Source organism: Mirounga angustirostris, unplaced genomic scaffold (genome assembly GCF_029215605.1).
Source record: "Mirounga angustirostris isolate CCGP_5_RB_7025 unplaced genomic scaffold, mMirAng1.0.hap1 SCAF_13, whole genome shotgun sequence".
NCBI classification, from domain to species: Eukaryota; Metazoa; Chordata; class Mammalia; order Carnivora; family Phocidae; genus Mirounga; species Mirounga angustirostris.
The window spans coordinates 25,499,143-25,514,150 of record NW_026991721.1 but is presented as its reverse complement, the minus strand read 5'-3'; the positions used below and the strand labels follow the sequence as shown (position 1 = coordinate 25,514,150).

Genomic DNA, 15,008 nt, shown 5'->3' with positions numbered 1-15,008 from the left:
GCAAGGGCCTAACTGATTGCAGAGATTCATCCAAGGGGGCTGAGTGTATGGAGCAGAACTCAAGAATTTTCCTGGTAAGGGTTTCCTAAACTAGGAGCAGATGCCTGGAATAGTATGTGGGAAGCCACGGATATGGGAGAGAGCAACCAGGAGAAAGAGGGGAGGGAGCAAGAAAGAAAGGGAGACCCCACACTACCGAGCCTCCAGCACCCACCCTGAAGTTGAGTCAAATCATCACGCCTCTGTGTTTCACCCTCTCTGAGCAATAGTGGGGGGCTTTAATTACTCCTGAGAGTTCTAATGCGAGGAGCTTCACAGCAGTCATTTGTGGCTGATTTGCTAAGGGCCAGTGTCAGTTTCTTCTTTCTTCTCTCAACCCTCCGTCCCCTCCCATGCCCTTGCACAGTGTCTGCCATCTTGCCAGATATCAGCAGGCCACTGCTTCCCATTTAGACTCAAAGGATTAGAGCAGGGAGGAGCCTTGGAGAGGGGGTCATCCACCCCTTTTGTTTCTCAGATGGGGAAACTGAGGCTCAGCAGGGAGAGGAAGCTAGAACCCAGATGTCTGCCTCTTGCTGTGGCTCTGTTCTGTTCTTCACAGTGACAGACACTCCGCTCCTCAGAGGGTGGCCATATGGGCTGGCAGCCTGCCACCTGCTGTGGCTGCCTTTGCCTCCTTCCATTTTAATTTTAAGAGAGCCTGACGTCCCTCTGTGAGGGGGAGGACAGAGACTGGCTAAAGCACCCTCTGCTAGAGGGGGAGGCTGGCCCCCGTGGCGCCCAGGCAGCCCTCTTCTTACCAGCTTTCTGAGCACTAAGTAGAAATAGGATGTGTTTAATGGGCTGGATTCTCTGCTTGCCTGTGGGTCCCCCCCCAAAAAAACAAAAACAAGTGCCTGTCATTCATAGCGCCTAGAAAGTGCTAGGCTCCTGCTTCCTGGAGCCGCCTGAGCTTCCCCGGAGTCTTGAGCTTCTTGGGCCAGCAGCAGCAGCGACAGCAGGGAACGTGATCCTCGGGGCCCTCGCGGGTCACCAGCCCCGGTGCCTGGGGCGGGTGGGCGGGGGGTGGGGTGGGGGGTGGGGGCGGCCGCCACTCCAGACGGAGCCTTCTCATTGGCTGCTGATGATGTCATCCCCTCCCAGGCCGACCATCCCCGGCTAACACCCCCCCCCCCCGCTAATGGCCTGGCTTATTTTTATGTGGAAATTAAGTGGGCTACTCCCCAGAGACACAGAGCCACCCTCGGGGGAACACTGACCTTGAATATCTAAAAATGACTCCAGCTCGGGCCACCACTCCAGCTGGACGGCCGCTCCAGGTCTCGGCGCGCCGGCCTCCTTTGTGATTCGGGGGCAAATCCAGGCCCGAGGACCCCACCCTCGTGGGGCTTGGAGGCCGCCGCGGCTCCCAGAGGCGGCCCCCGAGGTGACAGGCGGCGGGAACTTCTGGGTGGCGGTGCGGCCGCGGCGGGCGTGGGGAGCGGCTAACGCAGCCCCTCTGCGCCCCCCAGGTCCACCTCGGACGTGGGCAGCAAGACCAGGATGGCCGAGTCCGCGGGGCCCGATCCCGCCCAGCTGCACGACAGTGCCTCCTTCGCGCAGGTGTCCCGAGGCCCCGTGTCCGTGGCGCAGTTGGATCAGTCGGCTTTAAATTACTCAGGTGGGCAAGAGGAGAAACGCCTGAGAAAGGCGGGCGCGGCACCCCAGCCCCACCCGGGTGCTGTGTGTGCTCTTTGCACTGCGCACCCCCCACATTCCCACTCGCCACCTGCTACCTGCCATCCTCAGCAATCGAGGCAGCTGTTACGTCTGACTTCAGTAGCCCTGGCTACAAGAGCTACTGCTCTATTTCTTTAAAAAATCTGAAATGTGACAAAATAGATACGTGTTACAGTCGGGGTAGCTGTTAACATTTGCCAGACTTCAGGGTTTCTTTTTAATTTATATTTACCGTTAAAGCATTACAGGTAGAACTATCCAGCCCTCTATCATTCCCCTTCTTCCCAGAGGTAATCCCAATCCTTAAATTGAGGGTGTTAACTTTTTTGCTACATATGTATGTGTATGCAATAGTGTATATTAATGCTGTTGGTATTTTACATGTACACAAGTGATATCAAAGTATGCCTTTCCTTCTGCATTTGTTTTCTTGACTCAGCCTTGTGTTCAAGATGGGTAGGTACATGTAGATCTAGTTCATTTGTTTCAACTGCCGTATGATATTCAAAGATATGATAGGCCAGTTTATCCTTTCCCCTAAGGAGGGACATGTGGGTTGTTTCCAGTATTTTGCTATTACAAACAATGCTGAAATGAACATCAAGGTTTATCCATGCCCTAATTGGTATTTTGAGTCTGTTCAAAGCATACCTTTTAGGTGAAAACTGCAAACACTCGGTTGCTAACACTAAAACATTCACTGTCTCCAGAAATTCCATCAGTGGAATCCATTCCTTTTGGTTCCTTTTCTTGCCTTTTTAAAAATATCTCTTCCCCATGGGAGAACAAAATCTGGACACTGAGGTGTCCCTTCTTGAAGTAGGTCAGGGGGGTTGGGATGGGGATGGGGGATCGGCGAGGGGAGTTGGGCCGTCATTTCTCTAGAAAACCAGGTCTGCATCATAGCAGATGACCGTGCAGGTGGGCGGGGCTAGGGCTGCAGGTGGAGGTCTGCTCTGCACCTCATTACCCCCTCCCCCCATGCCAGAGTTCCCCCATTTCCCAGCTTCCCCCAGCTTAGGCAAATGCCAGCCCAAGAGGTGGGGTGCTGGTCTAATCTTCCCCATGCATCTCCTCCGTGCCAGGTAATACGGTGCCGGCAGTGTTTGCCATCCCAGCTGCCAACAGACCTGGCTTTACCGGCTACTTCATCCCAACGCCTCCCTCGTCCTACAGGAACCAGGCCTGGATGTCCTATGCAGGAGAGAATGAGCTCCCAAGCCAGTGGGCCGATTCGGTGAGACCCTTGCTGATTCCCTCACAATCTTACATGCTGGACACACTTGAGGGAGAAAATGGATGAGAGGTTGAGACAGTTTTTTTTTATCTCAGCCTGCTTCCCACCAACCAGGTGGCTAAGTTCAGCCATTTTAGAGGAGACAGTGTGGTCAGGTGGGATGTCTTTTGACAGAGGGACTTGAGACCTGCCTTCCAGTCCAGGTTCAACCTCTTCCTAGCAGGGTGACCTTAATCATATAAATTTTTGTTCTAACTATCATTTTTTTAGTGTTTTCTATGTGCCAGACACCATGTTAGATGTTTTATTTATATTATCTTATTTAATCTTCCCAACAATCGTATCCGGTAGGTGTTATGATTCCCATGATGTGGAAACTAAGGCCTAGTCAGGTGACCTGACTGCCTAAAGCCACACAGCTATTGTAGATGAAATACCAGAAAATATAGTTTTAGAAATTCAAGATTGAATTACTTTGCATGTAGATCCTAAGGCATTCTACTTGACTTCCAGCAAAGGACTGTCTTGTCATGATCCCCTGGTTCCATCCTCCATCATAAGTAGGAATATATGGCACAGTGGGCCTGGCCTATCCTACACCGAAGACAGGCAGCAACTAATTGAACCTGGATAGTCACACCCAAACCTGCCTCTGAGTCACCTGTCAAGGGTTGCTAAGTAAAAAAAATCAAGCAAACAAAAATAGCACAATGATGGCCTCTAGTGTGGGTTGCCCCCATCCCTCTGTGAGACCATCCGTCATGGATAAGAAAGGCAGACTGTCTCCCAGGCTCAGCCTGAGGGTTCCCTGGTGCTGTGTGTCATTTTAGGGTTTGATGTCAACATTTGAAATATATCCTAGATTTAGCAAACATGTTGATGCCCAAGGCCTGGGTCATCTTTTCTCTCTGTCCAAACCCCTGGGGTCCATACTTTCTACCTCCACAGATTCAACTCAGCCTTGGTGTTGGTGTCTGTTTTTATCATAGTGATGACACATTTGAACACCACTAATGGGGTAAAGCTATCCTATATATATTAATTTTCCTGATGATCAAAGCTTATCCTTTTAATTTTCAAAGCACTTAGAATATATGCTATCTTGCCTTAAAAAAATTCTGGAATGAATTATATCCTTCCCTCCTTTAAAAGAGGAACATAATTTAATTTGTCTCTAACAAATGATTCAGCTCATCATTATGCCTTACTAGTAAAATGACATTTGTAAGATGGGCTCTGATGGTAGGATTATTACCCCTACATCACACATCTCCCAACTACTGTAATTTTTGGAGTTACTACAAGGCTCAATATGGTTTTTCTTTTTTTGACCTTGCTCCCAACCAGACCTTCTATTGCTGTCAGTGTCCCCACTTCCACAGATATACTCACCCTTAATATACTTTTCCTAATGGGCTGTTATCTGCAAATGAGGCATGTCTGAGTTCCTTAGAATTGTTTGTCAAGTTGGAGTAAATAAGCTTTAAGAGTAGCTGTAGGGATTCCCTATTAAGTCTACAGATCTTAATGTGAGACTTTATAGCATCTGTTTTGGTTGTTTGTGGGCCTTTTTTTGCTTCCTTTGTTGTCCTCGGCTATTTTAAACAGCTGAAATCACTGGGTATGAGTTGATCAGTTCAGAGCTTTCTTGACTCCATAATTCCACTTATAGTCTAAACATAATGTGTACTTTTCAGAAAATAGATTATACTTAACTTGTGACAATTAGGCAGTAAACCTACAGCTTTGTCGGTTCACCCTCTGCATGGAAAGTTCCACTGGGTACTCTGCAGGAGTCAACGGAAGTATTTTCCCAAACTTTGGCCCTTGCCCTCAAGACACAGATGATAGCTTAGCCAGGCTTATGGCCACTTCCAGATGCCTTTGGGTTCATATTACCTTAAAGATGAAGGAACAGGAACCCAGCAAATCAAAACCCAACCTTCCTAACAGGATGATTTGACCATTCTGGGTCCATCCCTCTCAGTGTGAGGGAGAGTTAGTTTTCTATTAGTTGTTTTTAAGAGGAACATGTTTGCCGCACTCTAAATGGGTCTTTCCTGGCGCCCAGTTACCACCTACAGTTAAGCAGGGTGGCGGGTTCATGCATGGAGCACAGTAGCCAGGAACCACAGCAGGGAGCACAGGGGATTCCTCATACGTGAAAGAAAGTGCAGGAAGCTCAGAGGGACCCGTTGTCAGCTTGAGAAAGTGGGGCAGGGATGGTGTTCACTTCCACATCCATGTGAGAAGGAGAAAACCCCCACCATCATTTGGGGGTCTGACCTTCCTGATCCCAGGTATCCAGACATCAGGAGCTAGCTTAGACAAAATCACCTCAAAATCACCCCCTTGACAAATGGGTTTCATCCTTGGTGCTGGATGGAGAAGGGTTGGGAGCGGTGTGTTGTGATCACTAGGTGATGCCTGCCTTGGGCACTGCCTGGGGAAGGAGTGGTGTTTGCCAGCCCTGAATTTTGGCCAGCAAGATGTGATGGCTCCAGCCTGGATCTACTATTAGGGGGAAAAGAGTTTCTTAGAGGAGTGACTGTGCCCTCCAGGATCCCTTGCCTGTGCCAGCCACTGGCACCCGGACGCTTGACACCGCAGAGCTGAGGGGTCTCAGGAGTTGGACGCTCTCAGCTCCAGCTGAACTTGAAATGCAGGGAAAGGGGATATGACCGCTTCCCTCACAAACATATGGCACCATCTGGTCATCCTTCAGTGATTTTCAAACTGTGTTCCTCAGAACCCCAAGTTCTGAGAGACTCCCTACTGTGTACCACGCATAATTCTGGGTACTGGTGCACAGTGATACGCAAGCAAGACACCGTTCTGCCTTTACGAAGTTGACGGCCCGAGACAGGTGATGACGTCATGGGTGATGACTGACTCTAGAGAAACTACTGGAAGCATCTTACAGGGAGCCCTCGGCTAACGTAGGGCAGGGGAGGGTGTCCTGGAAGAAAGGACGTTTGAGCTGAGACCTGATGGGTTGGTCCCCTGCCTGGGTCTTGGCTCTGTTTCCCCACAATCACTTGTGCATTCCCAGTGCTTATGGACCAAGGACACAGACAGTTCGACTCTGGTTTTCCTCTAACATGCAAGGGAAATATGTACAGCCCTTGTGTAGAAAGACCCACCATTAACACCTATTTGCCACTTTGTCTTTCTTTGCCAGGCCTTGGGAAATTAAAGCCCCAACCTTTGGAACATCCATCCTATTATTTCTTCCCTCACTCGGGTCCTCACCGGCCCTCACCTACCCCATTGACATAGCCTCAGAACTCTCTCGACCTCCAGTGGGTCTACCTCCAGAGTGTCCTTTCTAAAATACAGGCCCCTCCTCCACCTGACACCCGCTGGTGGCTCCCAGGCCAGGTGTCAGGCATGCATCTCAGAACGCTGCATCCTTGGGAGGGGTTGTCAGAACATCTCAGGCGGGGAGTGGAGGGAGGCTGCATTCCTGCTGTACATTCGCCCATCCGAAATTTCTGACTCATCACCCAACCCCATCCTACTCCATCCTACTCCATCCTCACCAGGGCCCAGACAAGTGTCTCTGTAAAGAATGGGAACATGCCGTATTTCTGAGAAGTGTGCCATAGAAAACTGAACTCTGCAGCCTGGCATTTGGTGGCTTTCTGATCAGCCCTGCCTGTCTTCCCTGAGCTTCTCCCATACCCTGTACATCCTCTCTGGTCAGACCGAACTCTTCGGAGATTCCTGGCCACACTGTCCTCCACGTACCCCCATGCCTCTGCCTTTGTTTTTCCTCTGCTGGAACACCCCTCCCACCTTGTCTTCCTGGCAACAGCCTGTTCATCTTCCAGACCCAGCTAAGCTGCATCTGAAAGCTGGGCTGAAAGCTCCCTGACTCCCCACACGTGTCCATTCCCCACAGCACCCTGTGCCTTCGTTGTCCACAGGCACGCATCCCACAGGGACCCAGCTAACATTATGGGATATAAAGGCCTCTTGTGGGTTGCTCTGGAACAGCATCCCCACATGTGGTACTGTTTCTGTGGGAAAGTTAATCCTGAATTCCAAATCATTGACGTGTCCTTATTACTAGAAGTGTCCATATATGTAAGCATCTAAGTATGTGTCTTCCACATTTGGTAATAAGAGAAAAAATTTTCAAGGAACTCAGATCACATCGCAGATCTGAGACAGTGCAGTAACTAACTCCCAGCCCTTGGCGTCAGACAGACTTGCTCCAAGCGTGTCTCAGTGGCCTGTTAACCGTGTCACTTAAGACTGTGGCACTCTTTGCTTCAGTGTCCTCTTCTGTAAAATAAGGATGACCATATCTGCCTCCTGGGTTGTTGCTTTGCGAATCAAGTGAGATAATGTGTGGGAAGCCCTTGGCGCAGGGCTCCTTCCGTGTTAGCAGTTACCTGTCTGTCGGTAATGAGTCCCTGAGTCCTTCGAGGTCTGTGAAGAACAATACTTCTGTTTGCTGGATTGTGCTTATGTTAAAAAGGTAGCCAGGTAGATTCAGCTGTAGACTCTGGTTGTAGCAAAGTTCAAAACCCCTACTTCGTTCATCCACCCAGCATATCCAGTGAGTCCAAATGACCTGCTTTCTAAACAAACAAGACTCCAGGTTCTGTATGTGTACAATGGTGCCTGGTCTCCATTTTCTTCTGAACCTCTTCCCTTGTCTTCAGTACCCCCCACCCCCACCCTCATCCAGTATCAAGCTTGTCCCATGACTCGAGCCCCTTCCTAATCCCGGGCCCTTCCCTTCTCTCCAACACCCTCTGCAGGTCCCCCTCCCAGGGTACATCGAGGCTTACCCCCGGTCGCGTTACCAGCAGAACTCTCCCTCCAGACTCCCTCGCCAGTACAGCCAGCCTGCAGGTATGCACCCCAGCCTGGAGCAGGCCCCGGGGCCGTCTGCCGCGGCCTCGCAGCAGAGCCTGGCCGAGAACGACCCGTCTGACGCGCCCCTGACCAACATCTCCACCGCGGCCCTCGTGAAGGCCATCCGGGAGGAGGTGGCCAAGCTGGCCAAGAAACAGACAGACATGTTTGAGTTCCAGGTCTAATACCTCAGCCCCATGGAACTTACAGACTCCGAGGGAACAGTCTTCCGGTGTCTCAGCCTGACCTGCTGGGACTTGAGGCACAGACCACGTGGGAGTCTTTCTTACCCTCTGAACAGGTGAACAGTGGGGCTTCTGGGCAACAGAGGAGACTCTCGGCCAGCCGAATTCTTGGCTTCTTCAGCTGATTGTACGTCAAGAAGTCCCCACGTGGGACCTTATGTCTGATATTCTGTGAAGTTAAATGTTTGAACTGTGGGTGTATTTCCCTATGGAGCCTTAGTCGCAAGAGACACTAATTGATCTGCAGATCCCTGTCCAATGCCACATTTTACTAAGTCACCAGAAGGGGGAGAACATAGCTCTGTCTTCGGTGAGTTCTGCATGTTAACTCTGTTTCTGTGTTAAAGGCGACGCAGGCATCTGACTAAGCACCAGACCGCACCCTCTCTCGTTCAGCCGTGACTGTAACCATTACCTCCTTTGGTCTGCAAAGGAGGCACTGACTCCGGCCAAGAAACTCGAGTCCTTTTCTTTTACAGGTTCAGGTTTGAAGTCAGATGAATTGGATGAAAATCAGTACTGTCTATGACTACACCTATAAATAGTCCTGGCTCTTTTTTTCCCTCCCGTTCATTAAACAAAGGCCAAGGAAGAGAGGAGGTTGAGGGGGAATGGTGGGTTTGGGTTGACAGGTTTTTTGAAAAGGTGTTGTCGTTTTGGAACTGGAGTACCCTGCAAGGTCGTATCTAACTGAAAGGGAATCGGTGCTAAGAGCTTTTAGGATCCTACAGAAGAAAAACAGTCATATGTTGGAGGTTTTTTCTTTGCCCGGCAATGAAGGTGGCCTGAGAACAAAGCTTCTCTCTTCTTTGAGATACTAGAAACATCAGCGTTTACAGGAAAACCTCTGTCTCTTCAACAGCGACTTCCGGCAGGCGCTGCTGAGGGACATGGAAGGAAGGAGTAACTGACGCCTGTTCCGAGCAGAAATTTTCTCCCCGCCCCCCCCCCGCCCCCCGCTCCCCGCCCCAGGCTGCAGCCTCTGTTTATAGAAGCTTCTGAATGTAGAAAATCTGTTGATTTACGTTTAAATGTAAATACCATTTTTAAAAGTGTATGGAGTTTGCCAGTTCCCTCCCTCCCCGCCCCCATAGTCAATGGATGCAGGAGGACATTGGCTGACTTTAGGACCGCTGTGTGGCAAATCGCACTCCTGAGCGGCGAGTCGGTCTCCAGAGCTCTGGGTGGACGCTGCCTCGCAGCCCGGAGGTACCAGCTGCTGACTGTCAGTGCCTGAGCAAAACAGCCACCGATTTCAGGTGGCCCCGGGAGGGAACACTCCAGCTCCCTCACCAGCTCTGTTGGGGGCTTCCTTGGTGTCTGTTGGAGAATGAGGTCCTGTCCTGCCTTCACCCATGACCCATCTAGCTTCAGCTGTGTCCATGCCTTCTGAGCCCATCTTGCCATTTTCCTCATGAGTTTCTTTGGTCTTTACTGAGAGAAAGTGGAAATTTAAAAGTTGAGAGAAGAATAGGAGTGGAACTGATTAGAATGGGAGATTCAAACTGTCAAAGCACAGGCTTTTCAAAGAAGCTGTTTTTATTTCCCAATGGCAAATTGCCCTTTCTGGAAAGTTCCGGAGATGATGTGTCATGGAATCCCCCCAGACAAGTCTCTTGTTCAGATGATATTAGGTAGTGTCCTTTTGGTATGCTGGTTGATCTTTCATAGTGTTAGTTTTTTGTTACTTAAAAAAATCAGCTATAAATAAAATGTATTTTTGTAATTTCCATGTGTATATATGGTATATTTCTACCAATGGCCAGTTGTTGTAGTCCAAAACCTAAATCAGCTTGAAAACACTGTGGATGGTGCAAGATTTTATTGACAGATTAACACAATGCCTAAGTCTATCCAAATAGGTATTCAGTGCACTTGAATGAACAAAGAGCCAAAGAAACTCAGCCTTTTCATGCAAATGGTATGAGTCTGATAAAGTCAGCCACATTGTCCCGCCTTATCAATAATATTAATATTTCATCAGTGCAATGATATCAACCCAGTACTTTGTCTACTTGGTAAATGCCTGGAAATCCTGTATGTGAAAATGAAGTTTCAAGACCTTAGTGTAATTAAAATAAATGCTTCAAAGACAGTGTCCGAGCTTTGGATGTTCCAGTGACTTACAGAGAAAGAGCCTGCAGTTCGCAGTGGTGTGGCTCCAGCTTGCTAAGAGGATGGAGAAACAAATCATTGCGGTCTTTGCAGAACCCCAGGAAGTACTGAATTAGTCAACTGAGACGACTAAAAATATAGCGTGCTAAATCAGACACCATCGTAAACTAGACACCATAGGTTTAAGAAAAGTATATGGGAGGAAAACCTTAAGTTGAAAAGAAATCAATCTGTTCATGTTTTTTCCAGCAGGGGGGAGATAGCTGCCATTGTTAGATTTTTCTGTGACTGATAAATATGTGGTCCCTTTTCTGAAGAGTCTCCTGACCTCGTGGAGGGGACAGATGCCTGGACAGCCAACTCTGAGCAAAAGCAGATGGGCAGAAGTGCCTCATGGAAGTGAAAATAGAGTTCCATGAGAGCCCAGAGGCTCTACGTTCCTCATGACCCTCCAGACAGTTGAAGAAGCCACAAAGGACCTTGGCAGTCCCGGAGAAGGAATCAGAAGTCCAGAAAAATGGAGCAACCTGCTCGAGGATTCCGGCTCAAGCCTGCTGATTCACGATTCAACTTGCTTTCCGTTTCACCATGCTGCCTGCACGCTTGTCTGTGACACATTTCTTGAACTGTGCTAGGAAGTTTAAACAGTAGACCAGGGTCAGATGAGGGACGCCCTACATTCTCGTGAAGAAAAAAGATGATTGGATATGTAAAGGACGTCAGTTAAAGTATATAAAGGACGATGCGTTTGTGGCATAATAAACATTTTTCAGAACTTGTTTTGATGTGAGTTTTCTGCATTCCTGAAAAGAAATGCATTTTGACTTTTTCCAGAGAGGGCCATCAAGGAAATGGTGTTCTCCTCATCTGCTGTTCAAGGCTGCGGGGGTGCATTCCTCTCTCGGTGCCATGGTTGCAAATGAGCAGGGAGGGAGGCCGTGACAGCTTGTCATTATGAGGCAGCAGATTCTATGCTCAGCATTAGGGGGAGGCAACCCCATGCGCAGGAGCCTGAAAATCTACCGTGTGCCCTGGTACCTAGGATCTGAGATGGCCGTGGTGACCTATAGAGATGGAAGTTCTCTCTTTCAGGGTGTGCTGTGGACTTAATGTTGTGTCCCACCCCCATTCAAATGTTGAAATCCTAACCCCAACATGATGGTATTAGGAGATGGGGCCTTGCGGGGGGCGGGGGGTGGGGGTAGTTGAGTCATGAGGGTGGAGTCCTCACGAATGCGATTAGTGCCCTTGTAAAAGGGACCCCAGAGAGCCCTCCTGCCCTCTTTTTTTTTGCCACATGAGGATACAGTAGGAAGTCAACAGTCTTGCAGCTCTGAAGAGGGTTCTTTCCAGACCCTGATCCCGTCTGCACCCTGATCTTGGACGTCCAGCCTCCAAAAGTGTGGGAAATAAATTTCTGTTGTTTAAAAGCCACCCAGTCTGTGGTACTTTGTTGTGGCAGCCTGGGCCGACTGAGACAGGGTGGATTATGTTAAGAATCAGTTCTCTGGTCCTGGAGGTTATGTGCCTTTGCTAATTTAAGAATTCAGCAGAAGGGCATGTAGTTTCTGAGTAATCTTGATGGAAGAGTGGATAGGAAATTGTTAGACTTGTGACTTAAAAAAAATCAGAATACAGATGGAGGAAGACAGGAATTTAAATAGCTAACTAAAAGAAATACTTCTCTAATGGGCAGAAATTAGAGAAATGGATAAAAAATTTAAACATTTTAGATAAATAAGCTGCTTTTTTCTACTCAGGCACTCAATGTTTAATGAATGCAATAACATATTATTTCTAAAGTTTGAAAACATATTTTAAACTTAATCTGTTCCTTCTACCACACACCAGAAAATAGTTTGGACCTTGCTTACAAAATACAGCCAAACACTCTTGGGAAATATAGTAATTTAACTTGGAGCAGTAACTGACTTTGGTCCAAGTGTCAGAGATTAAATTCTCCCATGTAGTCCAGCCTTGAAGGTATTTTAGTCAAAGACCTTTGCAAGGACTAGAAGCCTATTCAGACTTGCTCAAAAGTGTAGGGGGTGATGGAGAGAATACAGGGCCATTTCACAGAAACTAAACAGAGCGCCCATATGGGAAAGGGCTGGAGACAGCCAGCTCACTCTTGCTTTCTCTTGCATCCTCTCTCCATATGGACTTTCCACTGTTTCTTTCTGTATGTCTGCTCAGTTCTCTTGCTTCCCTTGGCCTCCTAGCGTTCTCTGTTTTCTCATTACTGTATATACAGCTGAAAATCCATCCCAGGACCCCCTCTGCTCCCCTTTTTTTTTCCTGTGCCCACCCCTCTCTGACTACCATCTCTGTGCCCAAATCTTGAGAGTCTGATTGGTCCAGTTCATCTGCCTATGGATGAGCCACCCTTGGATCATGTGCCTATCCAGTCAACTGTCACCAAGGAGGCAGAGTCATGTAAGACCAGCACGGCCCCCTGGCCTGACCCATTCGGTAAGAGCCTTTGTTGGAGGCTAGTACCCAGAGGAGGAGTGTAAGTGGGCAGAACCTTCAAAAGGAAGGAACCTCCTCAGGACTGGAATTGACCGGCACTCCTAGGGCACCACGTAGCCAGTGAGCAATCAGTATGGACACGGCTACAGAGAGGAGAGGTCGTCCTTGACGTGTACACCAGGTGGGAACACACACATTTGAAACCCTGGTGGACCAGCCAGCGCTGCCCCAACCACAGGCCATCCCAGCACCAGTACTACTGGGTCTAAGAGCAATTTCCGGCCAAGGTCCAGGTAGCACCACATCTTGCTCAGCACACAATAAATGCCTGTAAATTGAATTGCACGCTCTTAGCTCAGGTGCTATGAATGTAGCTCACGGCCACACACTTGCATGGATGAGGAAACTGATGAGCCTCTCTCTAGAGTCTTTTGAAACAGAATTAGTTTCAAGTGAAATTGATATTATTGTGGCTCTGCCCTTCCGAATATAGTAAGTTAGTGTCCCGAGAATTGAAAGGTCTCTTGATTCTTAACCAACTGAGCCACCCAGGCGCCTGAAAGGTCTCTTGATTTCTTAAGGTGAATGGTTACAGGATAGAATCCTAGCCTATGGTAAGTGCTAAAAGGTAGGGGGGCTTCTGGAAAGGAATATTTCAGAAATAGAATTAATAGTGCCAGAAACAAATTCTTTTAGACAGTGTTAAGTTGCTTGATTATGCAGGTTTCAAAGACAGGGAAATTTGTGATGTGGCAGAATTTGTCTCGATAGGTCAAACCCATACTTTAGTGAAAGCCATTATATAATGAAATTGAGAAATTGATTATTTTCATTCTCTGACCTCAGCCAGACTTTTGTAAATTATGGAGGGAGGCCGTCAGTGTATTTTGCATAAATTAACTGTGACCTCACCTTATTTCCCCCATCTCTTCCTTATGCCTAAATCTACCCCCTGCCCACATACAAACTGAGAGAAGGTTTGTACCAAACAGAATCAGAGTATCATTCTCTGGTCTGGAAATTTTGAAAAAAGCATAAGTAGTCAAGGCCTTAGGCAACTCACTTTAAACCATTCTCTGACTCCTCACCTGTAAAACGAGGACAGTGACATCTGTGCTTCCTCCCTCCCGTGGTGGGCATGGGGAGCACACGGCAGATTGTATCCGAAAAGGCTTTGAAAAGTAGGTTCGAAGGTATTCTTACTCAAGTATCAGCTTCATAATTTGGTCTTCTAGTGAAATATTTTAGCTCCTTCCATCCACCGAACTAATTTGTCACATATTCTGTAAAATTAAAAAAAAAAAAAATACTCCATAAAATAAAAAAAGGAAGAGGGTCCTAAGTTCGGAACTGCCCACAAAAGCCAGCCTCATCGGAGCCATATTGTGTTGTTGCTGTTGTTGTGGAGGATTTGGAGGCCACGCGAGCACGTGTGCATGAAACCCAGAGGCACGTGGGCGGAAAACCCAGACTCCTGCTCCCCACCAACCACATCATACACACGTTAGGCGTTAGGCAAAGACAAGTACGGAACAGGAGCTCTGACTGTAGCTGTCGACACTTAATGCTTGGCTTTCTAATTAACTTCCTACGTCCGTGGCCTCTGCTGGGAACAGAGCGTTCATATGCTGTTAGAAATTTTTATGGTAAAATAAAAAGCAAAGGCGTTCATACCCCAAAACCTACCTGCTTCTCATTCTACCTCCTCCATATGGTGAGATAGATGGAATCCCCTTCACAACCCAACTGCACAGCAGTACCTGCTTCGAGTTATCAAAGCCCTGCAGAAACCCTTGTGGTCTCAGAAGCCATCCCAGCCTGAGGCACGAGCTCATGAGCCAAGAAGAACTTCTTCCTGGCCATCCACAGGCCCCAGGAGAGCAGTTCCAGCCTATTCATGACTGCGTTCTGGGAGCAGATGTTGTCCGGGGCAGAATAAGCCAATGTCTAGTTATAGGCCCTTCTCGGAGCATAAGGAAGTCCCATCCAGGTCAGTGGCTCCCAGAGGGTCCGGGATGACACTGGTCATGGACACAAACTTCCAAGACCACTTACTTTCCCTGCCATGGCTAGTCCCAGCGATCATGATGTCTGCCTTATGTTCAGCCCTATCCGTATGTTATATCCATGCTCTGCCCTCTGAGGTAAGCCGATTGGACAGGAGACCCATCTGACCAGGAGCCACAAATTCATAGGTTGACCGGCCACAAAAAAATGTAACTCAGCCCATGGGGCTAGGCTGACTGGATTCTCTCTGTAGGAAATACCAAGACACAAAGTCTATTAGCAAGAGATGTTGAAACTGGATGGTCAAGACTCAGAGGCCCTGATGGGCTGTATGCAAAGCAAAG

At 48.3% G+C, this 15,008-nt stretch overlaps 1 protein-coding gene and 1 long non-coding RNA gene across 2 annotated transcripts in view; one reads left to right on the top strand and one right to left on the bottom strand.

Moving 5' to 3' along the window:
* The window catches only part of KIAA1549L (KIAA1549 like), a 117,015-nt gene extending 108,206 nt beyond the window's left edge, over positions 1-8,809 (top strand). The window contains 3 exon segments of the mRNA XM_064576691.1: positions 1,512-1,660; positions 2,805-2,956; positions 7,729-8,809. Coding sequence (XP_064432761.1) covers positions 1,512-1,660; positions 2,805-2,956; positions 7,729-8,010 — 583 coding nt within the window. The 3' untranslated portion in view covers positions 8,011-8,809.
* A 1,080-nt stretch (positions 8,810-9,889) lies between these two features.
* On the bottom strand, positions 9,890-15,008 carry LOC135362345 (uncharacterized). Its single transcript, XR_010406915.1, has 3 exons — positions 14,713-15,008; positions 13,746-13,940; positions 9,890-10,859 (listed from the first exon to the last, which is right to left on the bottom strand). It is a non-coding gene; the product is annotated as an uncharacterized LOC135362345 (long non-coding RNA).